At 43.7% G+C, this 18,886-nt stretch overlaps 1 protein-coding gene across 4 annotated transcripts in view; it reads right to left on the reverse strand.

Annotated features, from left to right (window-relative positions):
- Nucleotides 1-2,353: 2,353 nt before the first annotated feature.
- The window catches only part of LOC122944576, a 66,337-nt gene continuing 49,804 nt past the window's right edge, over nucleotides 2,354-18,886 (reverse strand). For all 4 annotated transcript variants that reach the window (XM_044302997.1, XM_044302998.1, XM_044302996.1 and 1 more), the window contains 4 exons: nucleotides 6,290-6,595; nucleotides 5,261-5,614; nucleotides 3,706-3,769; nucleotides 2,354-2,987 (listed from right to left, as the gene is read on the reverse strand). In XM_044302997.1, the coding sequence (XP_044158932.1) occupies nucleotides 2,837-2,987; nucleotides 3,706-3,769; nucleotides 5,261-5,614; nucleotides 6,290-6,595 (875 nt within the window). In that variant the 3' untranslated portion in view covers nucleotides 2,354-2,836. The remainder of the gene's footprint in view (nucleotides 2,988-3,705; nucleotides 3,770-5,260; nucleotides 5,615-6,289; nucleotides 6,596-18,886) is intronic.

Consider the following 18,886-nt stretch of genomic DNA (forward strand, 5'->3'; position numbering starts at 1 on the left):
GACACTGCTGATACACACAGGATTCTCCCCCTACCTGTTCTTGTGCAATGCTCTGCAGAACTCCTCTAGTCTGTCGGCTCCTGTGCCTAGCATTTGTCTCCTCACTACCTGCATCTACTCAGTAAAGCCTTCAGCCCTGGTTCTGTGCTGCTAAAGGGGTCAAAGTCTTTCCTGAAGAATCCAGGGAGAGAGAAATAAGCAGCAGAGGCAGTGCAGGGGGCGTGGCCAGCACAGTGACGTCAGGCTTGTGCACGAAACATCATCAAAGCAGGGAGCGAAGCTGACATCACAGGTCATGTGACCTTCAGTGAAATCTGAGAAAGCAGCAACTGTAGATACACTAAGTGCGTGGTAAAGCCTTTACATTTGATTAGTTAGAAACATACAAAGAAAAATAACTCGGACAGCCCCTTTAAGGTACCAGCAGCACATCTGATTGTGAGCATTTTCTGACTACATTTAATAAGTCTCTGTTTCATTAGTAGAGCACTGTTGCTGTTCTTATGTGCACATTTTTAACAAGCAGCAGAGACTTTACAAGTCTGTGCAGAGTGCAGGGGCGTAGCGTGGGGGGGGGGGGGGGGGGGGGGCGTTGCCCCGGGCGCAAAATTGCAGGGGGTGCCAGGCAGCAAACACTTCAATGAGGGTCATGGGAGCCTATGGCTCCCATCTCTTCCGTTCTTCCTCATAGGCTTCAGGCTAGTGGCCTGAAGCCTATGAGACAGTAGAGCGAGCGTAGTGTCTAAAATGTAGTTGATCCTGGGAGGTATGATGTCAGGGGAAGAGGCGGAGTCTCGATGATCCAGGGGGCGGAGCCTAAAGATGTGCGGGGGATTCTACAGAGCAGGAGCAGAGTCTGCAGGTAAATATGTGGAGGAGAATAGTGACTGGTATTTTTACTTGGGTGACTTTTTGCAGGGGCTGAAGGGAGAAGGAATCATCTTTGTACTGGAGACTGTATGTTAGAGGGGTCTGAAGAGAGGGTAGTGGGGGTGATATTATTTACATCGGACTGTATGCTGGAGAGGCTGAAGGCAGGGGGGTGATATTATTTTACATGGGACTGTATTCTGGAGGGGCTGAAGGCAGGGGGGTGATATTATTTTACATGGAACTGTATGCTGGAGGGGCTAAGGCAGGGGGGTTGTATCTTACATGGGACTGTATGCTGGAGGGGCTGAAGGCAGGGAAGGGTTGTATCTTACATGGGACTGTATGCTGGAGGGGCTGAAGGCAGGGGGAGTGATGTATTTTACATAGGACTGTATGCTGGAGGGGCTGAAGGCAGGACAAGTGATGTATTTTTCATAGGACTGTGCAAGAAGGGCTGGAAGGAAGGTATGTGATGTATCTTACATGGGACTGTATGCTGAAGGGGCTGAAGACAGACGGCAATGTTATATTTTACATAGGAGTGTATGCTGGAGGAGCTGAAGGCAGGACGAGTGATGCATTTTACATGGGACTGTGCAAGAAGGGCTGGAAGGCAGGGAAGTGATGTGTCTTACATGTGACTGTATGCTGGAGGGGCTGAAGGCAGACGGCAAAGAGAGGGAATGTGATATTATTTACATAGGACTGTATGTTGGAGGGGCTGAAGGCGGGGAGTGATGTATTTTACATGAGACTGTATGCTGGAGGGGCTGAAGGCAGGAGAGTGATGTACCTTACATGGGACTGTATGCTGGAGGGGCTGAAGGCAGGAGAGTGATGTACCTTACATGGGACTGTATGCTGGAGGGGCTGAAGGGGGGGCATAATTATTACTATAATACTACAGAGGGGGCCATTATAATATTAATAGTAATAATGCAGAGGAGGAAATAATAATAATACAGAGGGGCCATATATATTATAATTATACAGAGGGCATTATAATTAATTATATATATATAATTATGGGCACTACGGGGGAGGGGAGGTCTGTTATCTGAGGATAATAGTAAAGTGAGAAATCCCCCCCAAAAATCTGTGAAACTCTACAGAGACGAGACGCGGCTGAAAGAAGTTATCATGGCGGTCCTATCTCCAAATGAAGAAGCTGAGGAAAGTCTACATCACAGGAGAGGTCACTGGATGTAAGAGGTATGGTGCGGTATTCTCCTGTATATTTCATAGCAATGTATGTTATGTCCATCCAATTATCTGTTTAGAGGGGGGGGGGGGGGGGGATATAGAATTTGGGCCACACTGTTGAAGCCTGGCCCCAGACTTCAGGTCACACTGTGCGTGTTCTGAATTCTGGGGGCTCACACCCATCTACTACATTATCCCTGTGTTATCTGTGGTGTTACATAGGACTGCAGGTGATATCCACTGCATTATTTGTAAAAAGGGGCGTGGTCACAGGTGAAGGGGGGGGGGGGGGGGGTGCGCAATACTTGGCTTGCCCTGGGTGCTGGCAACCCATGCTACGCCACTGGCAGAGGGACAGTATTTCTGGCCCATCAGAGAGCCGCCTGTGATGTCCCTGGTGGACTAGCGGTGAATACATGCCATATGCACACCCACCTCACTTATCAATTACTGCTGCAGATTACTAAGTCACTTCATATAGCTTTACGGTAATTTGTGACCGATCTCCCTTTTATTTCTCCTGCTGTAGCCACATACTGACTGCCCGGCAGTAATCCTGTACATGGGTCTTATAGGTCTCCCTCTACTTTCTTCCAGAAGAAGTGTATAACTGAGGCTGCAGCATGAATCCATGTAATACCCTCACCTTTCACCTGGGTGCTGATCATCTGGTATTAAAACTGGTAACTGTGCGCAGTAATAAACCTCACACAGACATCCGCTGTATTCTGTATATATCCCTGATCTGTAATAAAGGACATTAACTTCCATTGTCTTTTCTAAGAGTCAAGTTTTTTGTTTCTTCTTGAACTTCTGCTCCTCTGTCCTCAGTGGTATTGTCTTCGTCATTGGCTTCTTGTGTCATGTCAATCTCATCGCTGTTGGTCTTAGAGCTGAACTTTTCTTTCCTCCTACAGAAGACACAGATTATTTCTATTTTAAACATTAGTTCTAAAGATAAAACCATCTGGCGGTTCCTGTCTTGTTGTTCTGCACACAGGAGATGTCTGTCCATGGTCCAGCTGTTTATCTTACTGATCAGCAGCTTGTACCATCTGCAGGTCATATAATGATCTATGGGCACAGAGATAACACCCTGATCATCTGGGACTGAGCATAGAAGACCAGAAGACTGTATAATGCAAATCATGAGAGGACGGTCCCTGTATACACCGGGGAAATACTGAGCTGCGGGTGGAAATGGACTTCACATGGTGCTGTGATAATCGTGGTGGCAATAGTAATAATAAAGATTATATAAATGGCACCAACATGACCCACTGCACCTTACATCCAGGAGAAAGTAATATCTCACAATGAAAGAAAAGGAACCAACCCTAAGAGGTTACAATCTAATGCAGTTTGTGATCTGGACGATATGTGGAGTCACTGATAGGGGAGATACAACATAAAGATGCCCTCACAGCTCAGACCCCTAATATTTCCCCAGCTGGGGAACCATGACAGCGAGCTATAGACCCCCAGAAATCTCCGGCACAGTCCTCTGGCTGATCTCAGTGCAGACAGATGTGACGGCGATCAGTGACTGTGTCCTCACCGGCTAATCGATGGTGCGATCAGTGATGTCGTTTACTGTACAATAACTCATCAGGATTAAGAGTAACTTACGAATGGGTGAAGAAGGTTTCAAAGCCTTGAATGACGTCGTCAGCAATAGTTTTCTTTTTCACACCTGACACAGAATAGAATTATTAGAAAATGAAACATAAAGGTTGCATAGGGGAGAACTAACTGTTGGGGGTCGATTGCTTGGACCCACACTGATACCAAGAACAGTGGTCCTGATCCCTCTTCCTAATGGAGTATCAGGTTGATAACACGCCCTGCCACGCAATTCGTTCCCTGTACTCGGCTATCTCCAGCAGTCCCATACAGAATGAATGGAGCAGCAGGGCACATGCGCAACCTGCTTCCATTAGGAATTCATGGGGGTCCCAGCAGTAAGACCTCCAGTGATCAGTTATTATACCCTCTCCAAGGGATAACTTTTAGGATATGTTGACATGGCTAAAATCCACAGCTGAAAAATTAGTAGCTGAAAACAGGTCGTCTTTGGTGGCAGAAGAGTTTTTGGTTGGGCTTCTCTGCTTCCTCGTGAACTTCTATGGAATTCATAACCAAATCTGCTTCCTCTGCCTCTTTCACATGTCAATGAATCATGGACGTGTGCTGTCCGTGGTCTCCATGGACCGCTCATGAAGCCATCGACATTAATGTGCGTATTCACACATCAGTGTGCTTCCATGGACTGTGGGTCCGTAGTGACACCATGGAGGCATGCACTATTTTGTCTGTTTTTACGGATCCCTCACTTACACTACAGTCTATTCATCCGTGAAAACCACGGACACAACACGGCATCCTTGTTCTGTCAGTGATTGTCAGGCACAATTGCTAGGAGATGCCCAGTGTACGTGGAATATGGATGACACGTGGAGGGCAATAAATGGACACACAGACCTAGCACGGATTAATCACGGATGAAGCACCGACCATCTTGTCACAGATATCACAGACACAGACATGTAACAGAGGCCTAAGTAGTTACATGTCACTTCTGAAGCGTTATTAAAATCAGCTACTGAAAAAAAACTCTCCAGTTTGTACAGGCTGCGCAGATAGTTACGTGTTTTACATCGAAGTCATTGGGAAACGGTGGAGTTCTGAATGTGGATTCAAGCAGCAGAAAACAGGCTGCACAGGTGTGAACATGCCCTAAAACTTGGCAAAACCTCCTTTAAATGTTTTTGCTTCTTCTTAATCACATTAATGCCAATTTAACATGAGGCAGAATTGGGTGTCATATTTATCATTGCTGTCCGGTATACTGTCCCACTTTTTCACACCAGTAACATTAATGATCCCAGTGTTAGATCAGTGGGGGCCTAACCACCTAGACCTCCGCCAATTTCTTACAGAACTCTATAAGTGATATGGAAACATTCCTAACTGCTGTTATATCCTGTATGGCTTGTAGGAACACCTCAAGGCTCTGTGCGGTACAGTCGGCGGTACATCACCTATGCACAGACAGCGATGATAACGTCGATATCCTCCTCAGCTCACAGATCAATATTATCCAACGATAACTCAGGATAATAGAGTTTGTTTGGTTCCAAAGCAAAGAATCTGGAGATGTATTAGTAAAGGTCCTGACACTCACCTATGTGTAGGGGTTGGGTGCTGGTCTCTATGGGGGTCTCCAGGCTGGGATGCTCCACTCTGCAGAGGATTTCTGATCCTTCGTCTGAACTTATTAATGGGGTAAAAGTCATTGAAGCTTCATAGAAGTAAGTTTTATCTTTCTGTCTCTTCTTCTTATGTGAGATCTTGTAATTATTATTCGTCTTCATTGATTCTATGGGCAGAGCAGTCAGGTTTCCATCCCTCTTTATGAACCAGCTAACAGATAGAAGATCAGGGAAATATCCGGATATATCACAGAACAGTGTGGCTGATTTACCATCTTCCAGCTCAGGTCCCCAGATAGATCCAACATGTGGAGTCCAGGACAGATCTGTAATGTGTGGAGTAAGATTAGCTTTTTACAATGGGCTGTATATAAGCATCACAGTATATAAGCCCGACCACCAATGCTGGAATGTAGGGTGGTCTTAACCATGGAAACAAGCAGTGTATAATGTGATGGAATATAGATAATAATACATTAGTAAGTGCCTTGTACTAACTTCCTCTACATAATAAATGTTATTTGCCCTGTAACCACTGAGCCACCATGCTGCCCTACGTTGGTCATTCAGATAAATATCCCGACCTGTAATGACGGACAGGCTCGGTCTGGCAATGCAGTCACTGCTCTTACAGACTGGCAATTTTGATCCCAACAAGAGGGGTCCCTGTCCAGCACTTCTCCTGTCCTGGCTGTGCGCAGCTGGCACTGTCATGGTGCTCGTGGCCCCATCCTTGCCTAGTCTTCAGGTTAGCATTTCTGTGTATATTATTTTACTAATCCATGCTGCTTTGATGACTTCTTTGCAGCTCAGATTTGGACCTCAACTTTGTATTTTGGCGATTTATCGGATCTCTAATGGTGCTTAGTACAGTAGACCCCATGGCTCTCCTGCCCTGCTCAAATGTCTATCATGCCACATCCATGCCTGACGTCCTCAGCAGTGGACTGGTCACCAATTAGTGTCTACTGCAGGGAAAACAGACAGACATCCAGCATTACCTCTGATACTCAGTGATCTTGTCTCTGCCGTCTCCATAGTCTCGTGTTTCCACACTACAATGATTTTCATCTCCGGATTATTGAATGAATTATTAGAAATCCGGACAACGCTGGTGACGTCATATGTGAGATCTTTCTGTGATCTGAAGGTTTGCTCCGGTGATAATACATATTTACCAGATGTATTTTCCCAGCGCCAGGAGATTTGGATATCTTTCGGGTAAAACTTCTGTAGATTCAGAGAGAGCTGAACACGAGATGAATCTGCCATAGAGATCTGTATAGGATCCGGCATCTGGGGTTCAGCTGGAAGAGAAGAAGCAGAAGACTGGTCCAGTGTCTATACAGGGAGTGCAGAATTATTAGGCAAATGAGTATTTTGACCACATCATCCTCTTTATGCATGTTGTCTTACTCCAAGCTGTATAGGCTTGAAAGCCTACTACCAATTAAGCATATTAGGTGATGTGCATCTCTGTAATGAGAAGGGGTGTGGTCTAATGACATCAACACCCTATATCAGGTGTGCATAATTATTAGGCAACTTCCTTTCCTTTGGCAAAATGGGTCAAAAGAAGGACTTGACAGGCTCAGAAAAGTAAAAAATAGTGAGATATCTTGCAGAGGGATGCAGCACTCTTAAAATTGCAAAGCTTCTGAAGCGTGATCATCGAACAATCAAGCGTTTCATTCAAAATAGTCAACAGGGTCGCAAGAAGCGTGTGGAAAAACCAAGGCGCAAAATAACTGCCCATGAACTGAGAAAAGTCAAGCGTGCAGCTGCCAAGATGCCACTTGCCACCAGTTTGGCCATATTTCAGAGCTGCAACATCACTGGAGTGCCCAAAAGCACAAGGTGTGCAATACTCAGAGACATGGCCAAGGTAAGAAAGGCTGAAAGACGACCACCACTGAACAAGACACACAAGCTGAAACGTCAAGACTGGGCCAAGAAATATCTCAAGACTGATTTTTCTAAGGTTTTATGGACTGATGAAATGAGAGTGAGTCTTGATGGGCCAGATGGCTGGATTGGTAAAGGGCAGAGAGCTCCAGTCCGACTCAGACGCCAGCAAGGTGGAGGTGGAGTACTGGTTTGGGCTGGTATCATCAAAGATGAGCTTGTGGGGCCTTTTCGGGTTGAGGATGGAGTCAAGCTCAACTCCCAGTCCTACTGCCAGTTTCTGGAAGACAACTTCTTCAAGCAGTGGTACAGGAAGAAGTCTGCATCCTTCAAGAAAAACATGATTTTCATGCAGGACAATGCTCCATCACACGCGTCCAAGTACTCCACAGCGTGGCTGGCAAGAAAGGGTATAAAAGAAGAAAATCTAATGACATGGCCTCCTTGTTCACCTGATCTGAACCCCATTGAGAACCTGTGGTCCATCATCAAATGTGAGATTTACAAGGAGGGAAAACAGTCCACCTCTCTGAACAGTGTCTGGGAGGCTGTGGTTGCTGCTGCACGCAATGTTGATGGTGAACAGATCAAAACACTGACAGAATCCATGGATGGCAGGCTTTTGAGTGTCCTTGCAAAGAAAGGTGGCTATATTGGTCACTGATTTGTTTTTGAATGTCAGAAATGTATATTTGTGAATGTTGAGATGTTATATTGGTTTCACTGGTAAAAATAAATAATTGAAATGGGTATATATTTGTTTTTTGTTAAGTTGCCTAATAATTATGCACAGTAATAGTCACCTGCACACACAGATATCCCCCTAAAATAGCTAAAACTAAAAACAAACTAAAAACTACTTCCAAAAATATTCAGCTTTGATATTAATGAGTTTTTTGGGTTCATTGAGAACATGGTTGTTGTTCAATAATAAAATTAATCCTCAAAAATACAACTTGCCTAATAATTCTGCACTCCCTGTACTGGGAGTAGTGGATTATTCTATGCATATTCCAGGTCTGCCCTCCTAGAACTAGAAATTATATATCAGCAATTACAACCCCCCACATCTTAAATAGGGCAGACATTTAATTTCTTACCAGAAACGAGACAAGTTCAAGCCAATGACTGTGATTGCATTTCTACAGATTAGTCCTTTCCGGCATTACCATCTACACGCACATAGTAGAGACCCCTTCTCTGCATTTGGACATACATGTACAGCACCTGATGGCAGCCATGGGGGGCACAGAAGCTGCTCGCCTCTACAGGATGGCTAACATGTGGAAAAACTGCAGCACTCTGCTTATATCAAAATCTCGAAGGTAAGCGAGAAAGTAAGATAAGCGAACGTGATCATTTAGATATGTAAATCCATATTTAAGGACATCCTCTTCCTACCTTTCTACCTACTACAAAATGAATTGAACTGTTCTATATAGTACAAATATACGGCAGTGCTGGGAAAGCGGGGACAGTCATGGTATTACTCCGTATCTCCAAGGCAGTGTGTCTGACATTCATCTCTCCAAGCCGAGCATGCATCGGTGTGTGGCCATGCAGTGACGTCATCGCATTTAATGCAGCTAAGAATCTCAGCGATGGGGACAGTAGCGCATGTGCTGTGGATCACAAGAGCGCATCATGGTTTCTTAGTAACCGCCATCATATTGCAATTTAGAATATCTCCATCTTAGGACACGTCCGTATGAATGGGTCGGCATCCGTTTCGCAATTTTGCCAAATGGGTGCGGACTCATTCATTTTAAAAGGGCTGCAAAAGATGCGGACAGTACACCGTGTGCTGTCCGCATCCGTAGTTCCGTTCCGCGGAAGATAGAGCATCTGGTCTGCAAAATGCGGAACGCACATGATCGGTGCCCGTGTTTTGAGGATCTGCAAAACACTTGCAGACGTGTGAATGGACCCTAAAAGTGCCTCGTATCAGCTGCCCATGTATGTTGGACCATAAATAGTTTAATGCTCTTATAAAGAGGAGCCCAACAAGCGTCTTGCAGGTCCGATACCTTTTAATGGGCAATAAAAACAGAAGCAAAGACGTTACATAGTGAGATTTCCAGACATCAGTCTCTTCATCAGGTGTGCTACAAGAGAGGGTTTATTTATTGTATGCACTTATATAGCGCTACTATATTCCGCAGCGCTTTACAGACATTAGCATCGGACTGTCCCCAATGGGGCTGACGATCTAAGGTCCCTATCAGCATGTCTTTGGAGTGTGAAGAAACAGCAATATATATATAATAAGAGCAGAGACGCGGTGTGATGAATGGATATCTGAAAAACATCAGAATATCACACATTTTGAGAATGAGCCCTTAGTTGTCTTACAGATAAGGGGTGTGGGAGTTTTCTAGTCTAATCTGATGTGACCGCACAGACCTGGTGCCCCCTTTGTCTATAGAAGACTGTTCACATCTTGTAGTGGCCATAAATCCCTGGGACAATTTCAGTCCAGTATTCAGTCTGTCATAAATCTGTATTCCCAAATTCTCCTGGATCTTTATATTTCAAATTGCCTTTTAATATAACATCACTTACATTATGTCCTGGGCTACAACACGCTCAGCCAAAGGGAAACCTACCCTTTTCTTATTAATTGTGTGGGAAGGGATCTCATTTTTGCTTTAGGTTTCTGTCTAGTTTCTCCAACTGAGAGGCTCCCAAAAGGACATACAGTGCAGAGAATCAGATCCACAACATTGGATGTAGAACATGTGAATGTCCCGGGATCCTATAGTGCTGCTGTGTGTTGGGGATTCAGATCTTGTCGGTCATGATTCGGGTGGGTTAACATTAGCGTTAGGGATTCCGTTATGGCTTTCCGTTATAACATGGTTATAAAGGAAAATAACGGAATCCATAATACGGAAGGACGGATCTGTTCTTCTGCCTATAGACTTGTATTATGACGGATTGCAAAACTGAAGTCTTTAACCCCTTAAGGACTCAGCCCTATTTCACCTTAAGGACTTGGCCATTTTTTGCAAATCTGACCAGTGTCACTTTAAGTACTCATAACTTTAAAACACTTTGACTGATCCAGGCCATTCTGAGATAGTTTTTTCGTCACATATTGTACTTCATGACACTGGTAAAATTAAGTCAAAAAAATTAATTTTTTGCATAAAAAAATACAGAATTTACCAAAAATTTGGAAAAATTTGCAAATTTCAAAGTTTCAGTTTCTCTACTTCTGTAATACATAGTAATACCCCCAAAAATTGTGATGACTTTACATTCCCCATATGTCTACTTCATGTTTGAATGATATGTTAATTTTTTGGGGATGTTACAAGGCTTAGAAGTTTAGAAGCAAAAAAAAAACTATTTTTAGGGACCACTACAGGTCTGAAGTCACTTTGCGAGGCTTACATAATAGAAACCACCCAAAAATGACCCCATTCTATAAACTACACCCCTCAAGGTATTTAAAACTGATTTTACAAACTTCGTTAACCCTTTAGGTGTTGCACAAGAGTTATTCGCAAATGGGGAGGAAATTTGAGAATTTAATTTTTTTGCCTAATTTTCTATTTTAACCCATTTTTTCCACTAACAAAGCAAGGGTTAACAGCCAAACAAGACTGTATCTTTATTGCCCTGACTCTGCCGTTTACAGAAACACCCCATATGTGGCCGTAAACTACTGTACGGCCACACAGCGGGGCGTAGAGTGAAAGGTGCGCCATATGGTTTTTGGAAGCCAGATTTTGCTGGACTGGTTTTTTGACACCATGTCCCATTTGAAGCCCCCTGATGCACCCCTAGAGTAGAAACTCCATAAAAGTGACCCCATCTAAGAAACTACACCCCTCAAGGTATTCAAAACTGATTTTACAAACTTCGTTAACCCTTTAGGTGTTGCACAAGATTTAATGGAAAATAGAGATACAATTTCAAAATTTCACTTTATTATACCTAATATGTATACTTTTTTATTTATGTAAGTTTTACACAATGATTTCATTTTTGAAACAAAAAAATCATGTTTTAGTGTTTCCACAGTCTAAGAGCCATAGTTTTTCCAGTTTTTGGGTGATTTTCTTGGGTAGGGTACGATTTTTGCGGGATGAGATGACGGTTTGATTGGTACTATTGTGGCGTACATGCGACTTTTTTGATCACTTTTATTACCTTTTTTGGGAAGTAAGGTGGGCAAAATTTAAATTTTCTCATAGTTTTTTTTTTATGGCGTCCACCGTGCGGGGAAAGTAACATGACCTTTGTATAGATCAGGTCATTATGGACGCGGCGATACCTAATATGTGCAGTGTATTTTATTTTTTAAATTTTTATTCAGTGATAAATGTGTTTTTTTTTATCTTAACTTTTTTCACTTTTTTTTTTATTTTTTTTGACCCAGACCCACTTGGTTCTTGAAGATCCAGTGGGTCTGATGTCTGTATAATACAGTACAGTACACTATATAGTGTATTGTACTGTATTTTACTTACACTTTGTCTGAACAGATCTATGCCTTTAGCACAGATCTGTTCAGCACCATGGACAGCAGGATGCCTGAGAAGGCGTCCTGTTGCCATGGGAACCTTCCCCGTCTGCTCAGTTGTGGCCACAACTTCGCAGACGGGGAAGGGTAAGGAGGGGGGCTCCCTCCCTCTGTGTCCCCATCCTATCTGGGGGCTGCAAAGGCACAGCAGCCCCCCGATCGGAGAGGGAGGGAGCTCCCTGACCCTGACAGTTAACCTTTTCCATACAGCGGTCCGTACGGACCGCGGTATGGAAAGGGTTAAACGGCTGACATCACAGCACAGATGTCAGCCGTTTATACCAGAGTGTCAGCAATGTGCTGACACTCTGGTATAACCACTGGCCACCAATGAATTTTCAAAAGGAGGCGGGGGACCGCCTGCCTCCCACACCGCCCCCAACCCCCCCCCCCCCCCCTGCACCACCCGCCGCCATAAAATCATGCAGGGGTGCAGGGGGGGAGCAAAATCAATATTTTAGGCACACTAAAGTTTCTGATCCCCGCGGATCAGAAACTGCAGCAAACCGCAGGTCTGAATTGACCTGCGGTTTGCGGCGATCGCCGATAGGGGGGGGGTCACATGACCCCCCCTGGCGTTGTGACAGGATGCCGGCTGAATGATTTCAGCCGGCATCCTGTTCGGATTAACCCCCGCAGCTCCGCAATCTCGATTTAAACTTAGGACGTACCGGTACGCCCTGAGTTCTTAAGGATTCGGGAAATAGGGGTTAAAAGGCATTCAGTTTGCTTTCCGTCCTAATAGAAGTCTATGGGAATCAAAACGGATCCATCTGGGTCCCGGTATGCAAGACGGAAAACAAAGTCCTGTCGACAGTGTATGTGTATATACTGTATATATGTGTATATTGTATTAGTAACACAAATGCTTAACCCTTAAGTTGTACTTTCTAATGCCCTCATTTGGCCTACAATGTAGTGGAAAGCGGGAAAAAAATTCCAAATAGTGTGGAATTGGAATATAAAAACGCAATTCCTCCACAGTTTACAGGTTTTGTCCCTACGGTGTTCCCTTCCTGGGGTTCCGTTCCACCGCAACGCTTCTCCGGATTTGCGGACCATGTTAATGAGCCCTTAGGCTGAGTTCACACTTCAGGTTTTTGGTTGGTTATTTCCAGGGGCATAGCTATAGGGGAAATGGTTGCTTTGGGGCCTGAACTCAAAAAGGGCCCACCCAGGAGAAGGACTAAAATATTTTATTGTCAGGGCCCCTCAACAGTATTATAAAATGACATTATTTACAGAGACACTGCAGAAAACGGACGGAGCGGCTGCCAGGCCTCGTCTGAGAGAACGATCTTCACTAGCCTCAGGATGGGGGTTGTACAGGAAGAGGGGGTTGGAAAGAAGTTGCTGGGGTTGGAGGGGCCCAATTTAAAAAAAATTCTGTGGAGCCCAATCATTTCTAGTTATGACACCGGTTATTTCCATCAGTTACTGTGAGCCAAAACTAAGTGCTGGTGCGTATCTTTCCATTATATCTTATCTCTGAGGAGGCTTCACTACAGGCTTTGGCTCACAAGAACTGATACAATAACTGATGTATGAACTTGGCCTAAGCAGAGCACATGAACTACTGTTCCCATTGGGACTGGCTGAGATTCTTAGCTGCATTTAATGTGATGACGTCACTGCATGGCCACACACCGATGCATGCGCAGCTTGTAGAGATGAATGTCAGACACACTGCCTTGGAGATACGGATTAATGTGATGAGTGCTCCCAGCACTGCTCTATATTTGTAAGCACTATATAAAACTGTTCAATTCATGTTGGCACATTGTGTAGTAGGTGAAAAGGTAGGAAAGGGATGTCCTTAAAGGGATTGTGTCATGAAGCATATTCTACATTTTTCAAACCAGCACATGGATCTGAACTTTTGTAATTGTATGTAATAAAACATTTTGTATAGTCATTGAGCTATTCAATAAACTGTATCTGTACAGCGCCACCTGCTGTTTGTTCTTTCCCATATTATTTGTCCGTCTCACTGAGCTGGTCGAGCGTGCTCAGTTTAAGGGTTCATTCACACATCCACAACTGTTTTGCGGTCCGCAGATTGCGGATACGCAAAACAGGGACACAGGCCATGCGCGGTTCCGGACCACACATGGCTGGAACTATAATATTATTATTATTTATTATTAAAGCGCCATTCATTCCATAGCGATGTACATATGAGAAGAGTTATACATACATAATACAGACAATTGAATTAATAGAAATGCCTTTCTGCTGACAGGACTAGGACATATTCTATTTTTTTTGCAGGGCTGGGGAAGGGAAATGCGGACGTGTGAATGGACCCTTAATCTTCAACTGCCATCAGTCATATGTTCTGTGGTAGTTATTGGGAGAGAGCTGCAGCAAAAAGAACTACACCCCCTGAACTACAGCAGAAAGGACACACACCCTGAGCTACAGCAGAAAGGACACACACCCTGAACTACAGCAGAAAGGACACACCCCCTGAACTACAGTAGAAAGGACACACCACCTGAACTACAGCAGAAAGGACACACCACCTGAACTACAGCAGAAAGGACACACCACCTGAACTACAGCAGAAAGGAGTAAGGACACACCACCTGAACTACAGCAGAAAGGAGTAAGGACACACCACCTGAACTACAGCAGAAAGGAGTAAGGACACACCACCTGAACTACAGCAGAAAGGAGTAAGGACACACCACCTGAACTACAGCAGAAAGGACACACCACCTGAACTACAGCAGAAAGGACACACCACCTGAACTACAGCAGAAAGGACACACCACCTGAACTACAGCAGAAAGGACACACACCATGAACTAGAATAGAAAAGATAATATTTTCAAATGACCCACTAGAACCAGGAGGTCAAAATATGCAGTTCCAATAGTCAGCGACTATAATTCCTGTTTCTGGTCGTATTTAAAATATAACTTTTATTTTTACTTTATTAAAGAGACATTGCCACAAAAATGAAAACATAAAGTGAAAATTTTAAAAAAGGAATTTTGGGGTGTTGGGTTTATGGGATCCTTCCGTAACCCCAGAGAGCAACTGGCTTATTATCTACTCTCTCTTTGTAAATATAATTGTACATCATGTAATCATAAATAATAAAGCACAAAAAATATTATAAAACATAGGGCAGTAATATCCAGACCATGGAAATATGTAGGTATAAACTGATAGGTTTTGAAACAATGATATTAAGGGTTGTATGTGGTCTTCTACTATAGTCACCATTATTTAATTGGAACCTAGGAAATTAGACATTGCCAGACATAGAATATCTGAGTGCAGAATGTATTAGGCGCCTAGAATGGGTACAATTGGTAAATCTACTGGCATATGTTTATATGTGGCTTAGGGCCTAGCACCTTATGTCATCTATCACTGTACCCGTAATAAGAGAACTGTTGATTCCGTGTATTGCGCATATACCAGATTGTAATATAGGTAAGGACACTTTAGTCAATAGATATACATCAGAGAGTGCCTTCCTGTTATAAAGTACTAGGGCATGCGTGATACTGGATCGTAAAAGAGTGAAGACTCCAAGTTCCAGTGTAGGCGCCTTAGACATACAGCCTGTGTAGTCTAAGTCTGGACGCATGCGCATCTGACTAAATATCTAAGTATCTAAGTATCGATATATATAAAAGTACTAAGTACTAACGCATAAGTCCTTGGCTACCAGACCTGGATGTATTCTTTAAAGTCCGGGCGCATGCGCGCTCATTGTGTGAAGCAAAGTTCCAGGTTTCAAAGAAAGCCCAGGATAGAAATATTCTAAGTATCCGGCTACCAAAGGGTGAGATCCGCCCTATAGGTATAAAGGACCTTTCAAGTGTAACGCTCGTGTTGATAGTAGCTCCTTTTCCCCTGAAGACGCCGCATCTCGTGGTGAAACATGTCGGGGGAGCTGCATCTTTAGTTTTTTTTAAATTATGGTTGGGCAAAGGCACTAATAGATGCACGGCGAACTGCAGACGCCGCATATACAAGTATATTATAGGGGCAATGCCGATAAACTGAAGTGCGGGTGGCGGTAGCCACTAATAGTGTCATAGCAGAGACTAGATACTATACTAATAACACTTTAGGCAGGATAATAAGCTGATAGAGTGCAGTATAACTTACAGAGTGTCTGGTGTCGGCTGACACTACAGACACAGTATACTCTACATCACCTGCACCCTATTGTCAGAGAGATTTGTAGCAATGTCATCTGACTTACTGATAAGTAGAGACATTATACTCTCAGCCCCTATACCTTGCTGCCCACCATATGTACTTTTTAAAATTTTCACTTTATGTTTTCGTTTTTGTGGCAATGTCTCTTTAATAAAGTAAAAATAAAAGTTATATTTTAAATACGACCAGAAACAGGAATTATAGTCGCTGACTATTGGAACTGCAGAGTAGAAAAGACACACCACCTGAACTACAGTAGAAAGGACACACACCCTGAACTACAGCAGAAAGGACACACCACCTGAACTACAGCAGAAAGGACACACCACCTGAGCTGCCAGGCTGAAGATAATTTAGCAGAGCTATTACAGCAGTGAGTGTGGAGATCTCTGGACCCATGTGAGGTACAGGGCTGGTTCCAGCTGTCTGGTTTTCATTTCTTTACATCAATCATAGCATAACCTCTTTAACAAGGAAGGAACATATTTCATTGATCACATGTTCATGATCTATGGGTACATGATCACCGTGAGTTCACTTGTTATCTTGTGCAAGCCAAAATGTCGATATGAAGTTCGGTCAATAAACAGACCTACGAGAAATTCATAAGGAGAGCGCTGCGGTTCTACATGTGCGATAACAGGGGCGAGATCCGCGAGAGTGGACATTAGGTGCTGATGGTATGAGAAGTGCTGTACACGATGGCTGTGATTTTTATTTTCTCCTGGCTTTTTAACCCTTTCTACAGATAAGAGTTCTGACACAGGAAGAGGGATTTCCCATTGTCGTGTCCCTATTAGACCTGGCAATAAGATCACTGAGGCTGACTGGGAAATTGCGACAGTCCTGGGCCCAATAATAGCCCCAGTGATGTCTGGACAAACTGTCTGTTTTACTGTCATATAGAATTATCCTGTACATTATGTGTAAAATATAAGAGTGAAACTGGATCGCACATCCTCAATACTATGCTTTTATCTAATAACTGCTTCTCAGCGCAATCTATCGTTGAATGTTGAATGCTGTACATGAGGCATTAGTATACAATTTAATCAAAAGTCAAAGGTCCACTCACCACGACAAGGTTGCCTCTTTGAATGGGAACCTACTCTGAATTTGGCGCAGCGCTGCACGGCAACCACCGGCACAGCAGCACCGCACCAACAGGCAGCGGGACCCAGCAGTCAAACAGCGCCCCCGCTGTCTGGCAAAGCCACCCTGGCACTGGGCCCCACCAACCCACCAGAGCAGCACCAAAGCAAATTTTATACTAATGACTCATGTACAGCATTTAACATAGGGGTAGGTATACGATAAATTGCGCTGAGAAGCAGTTATAAGATAAAAGCATAGTACTGAGGATGTGCGATCCAGTTTCACTCTTAGATTTTACATATTATGTACATTATGTTTAAAAAAAATCAATAAAAGTAAAAAGGTACCATAATCAGACTAAAAAATGGAAATAAAATGCATGATAATATATTTATTTTTATTTTTAAATCTATCTTATTTACATACAGTGGATATAAAAAGTCTACACACCCCTGTTTAAACGTCAGGTTTGTGATGTAAAAACAATTAGACAAAGATAAATCATTTCAGAACTTTTTCCACCTTTAATGTGACCTATAATCTGGACCACTCAATTGAAAAACAAACTGAAATCTTTTAGGTGGAGGGAAGAAAAAATATAAAAATAAAATAATATGTTAAATAAAAGTGTGCACACCCTTAAACTAAGGCCTCATTCACACGACCGTTCTGTTTTTTTGCGGTCCGCAAAGCGCGGATCCGCAAAAAAACGGAAGCCGCCCGCGTGCCTTCCGCAATTTGCGGAACGGACCGGGCGGCCCATTGTAGACATGCCTATTTTTTTTTTTTGCGGGGCCTCGGAACGGAGCAACGGGTGTGGACAGCACACGGAGTGCTGTCCGCATCTTTTGCGGCCCCATTGAAGTGAATGGGTCCACACCCGAGCCGAAGAAACTGCGGCTCGGATGCGAACCCGAAAAACTGTCGTGTGCATGAGGCCTAATACTTTGTCGAACCACCTTTTGATTTTATTACAGCACTCAGTCTTTTTGGGTATGAGTCAATCAGCATGGCACATTTTGACTTGGCAAGATTTGCCCACTCTTCTTTGCAAAAACATTCCAAATCTGTCAGATTGCGAGGCATCTCCTGGGCACAGCCTTCTTCAGATCACCCCACAGATTGTCAATCGGATTCAGGTCTGGGCTCTGGCTGGGCCATTCCAAAACTTTAATCTTCTTCTGGTGAAGCCATTCCTTTGTTGATTTGGATGTATGCTTTGGGTCGTTGTCATGCTGAAAGATGAAGTTCCTATTCATGTTCAGCTTTCTAGCAGAAGCCGGAAGGTTTTGTGCCAATATTGACTGGTATTTGGAACTGTTCATAATTCCCTCTAGCTTAACTAAGGCCCCAGTTTCAGCTGAAGAACAACCCCTTGGCATAATGCTGCCACCACCATGCTTCACTGTGGGGATGGGGTTCTTCTGGTGATGAGCAGTGTTGATTTTGCACCAAACATATCTTTTGGAATTATGGCCAAAAAGTTCAACCTTGGTTTCCTCAGACCAGAACACCTTTTCCCACATGCTTCTGGGAGACTTCAGATGTGTTTTTGCAAAATGTAGTCTGGCTTAGATGTTTTTCTTGGTAAGAAAAGGCTTTCGTCTTGCCACTCTACCCCATAGCCCAGACATATGAAGAATACGGGAGATTGTTGTCACATGTACCACACAGCCAGTACTTGCCAGATATTCCTGCAGCTTCTTTAATGTTGCTGTAGGCCTCTTGGTCGCCTCCCAGACCAGTTTTCTTCTCTTCTTTTCATCAGTTTTGGAGGGACGTCCAGTTCTCGGTAATTTCACTGTTGTGCCATATTTTCTCCACTTGATGATGACGGTCTCCACTGTGTTCCATGGTTTATCTAATGCCTTGGAAATTCTTT

This window comes from Bufo gargarizans, chromosome 8 (genome assembly GCF_014858855.1).
Source record: "Bufo gargarizans isolate SCDJY-AF-19 chromosome 8, ASM1485885v1, whole genome shotgun sequence".
NCBI classification, from domain to species: domain Eukaryota; kingdom Metazoa; phylum Chordata; class Amphibia; order Anura; family Bufonidae; genus Bufo; species Bufo gargarizans.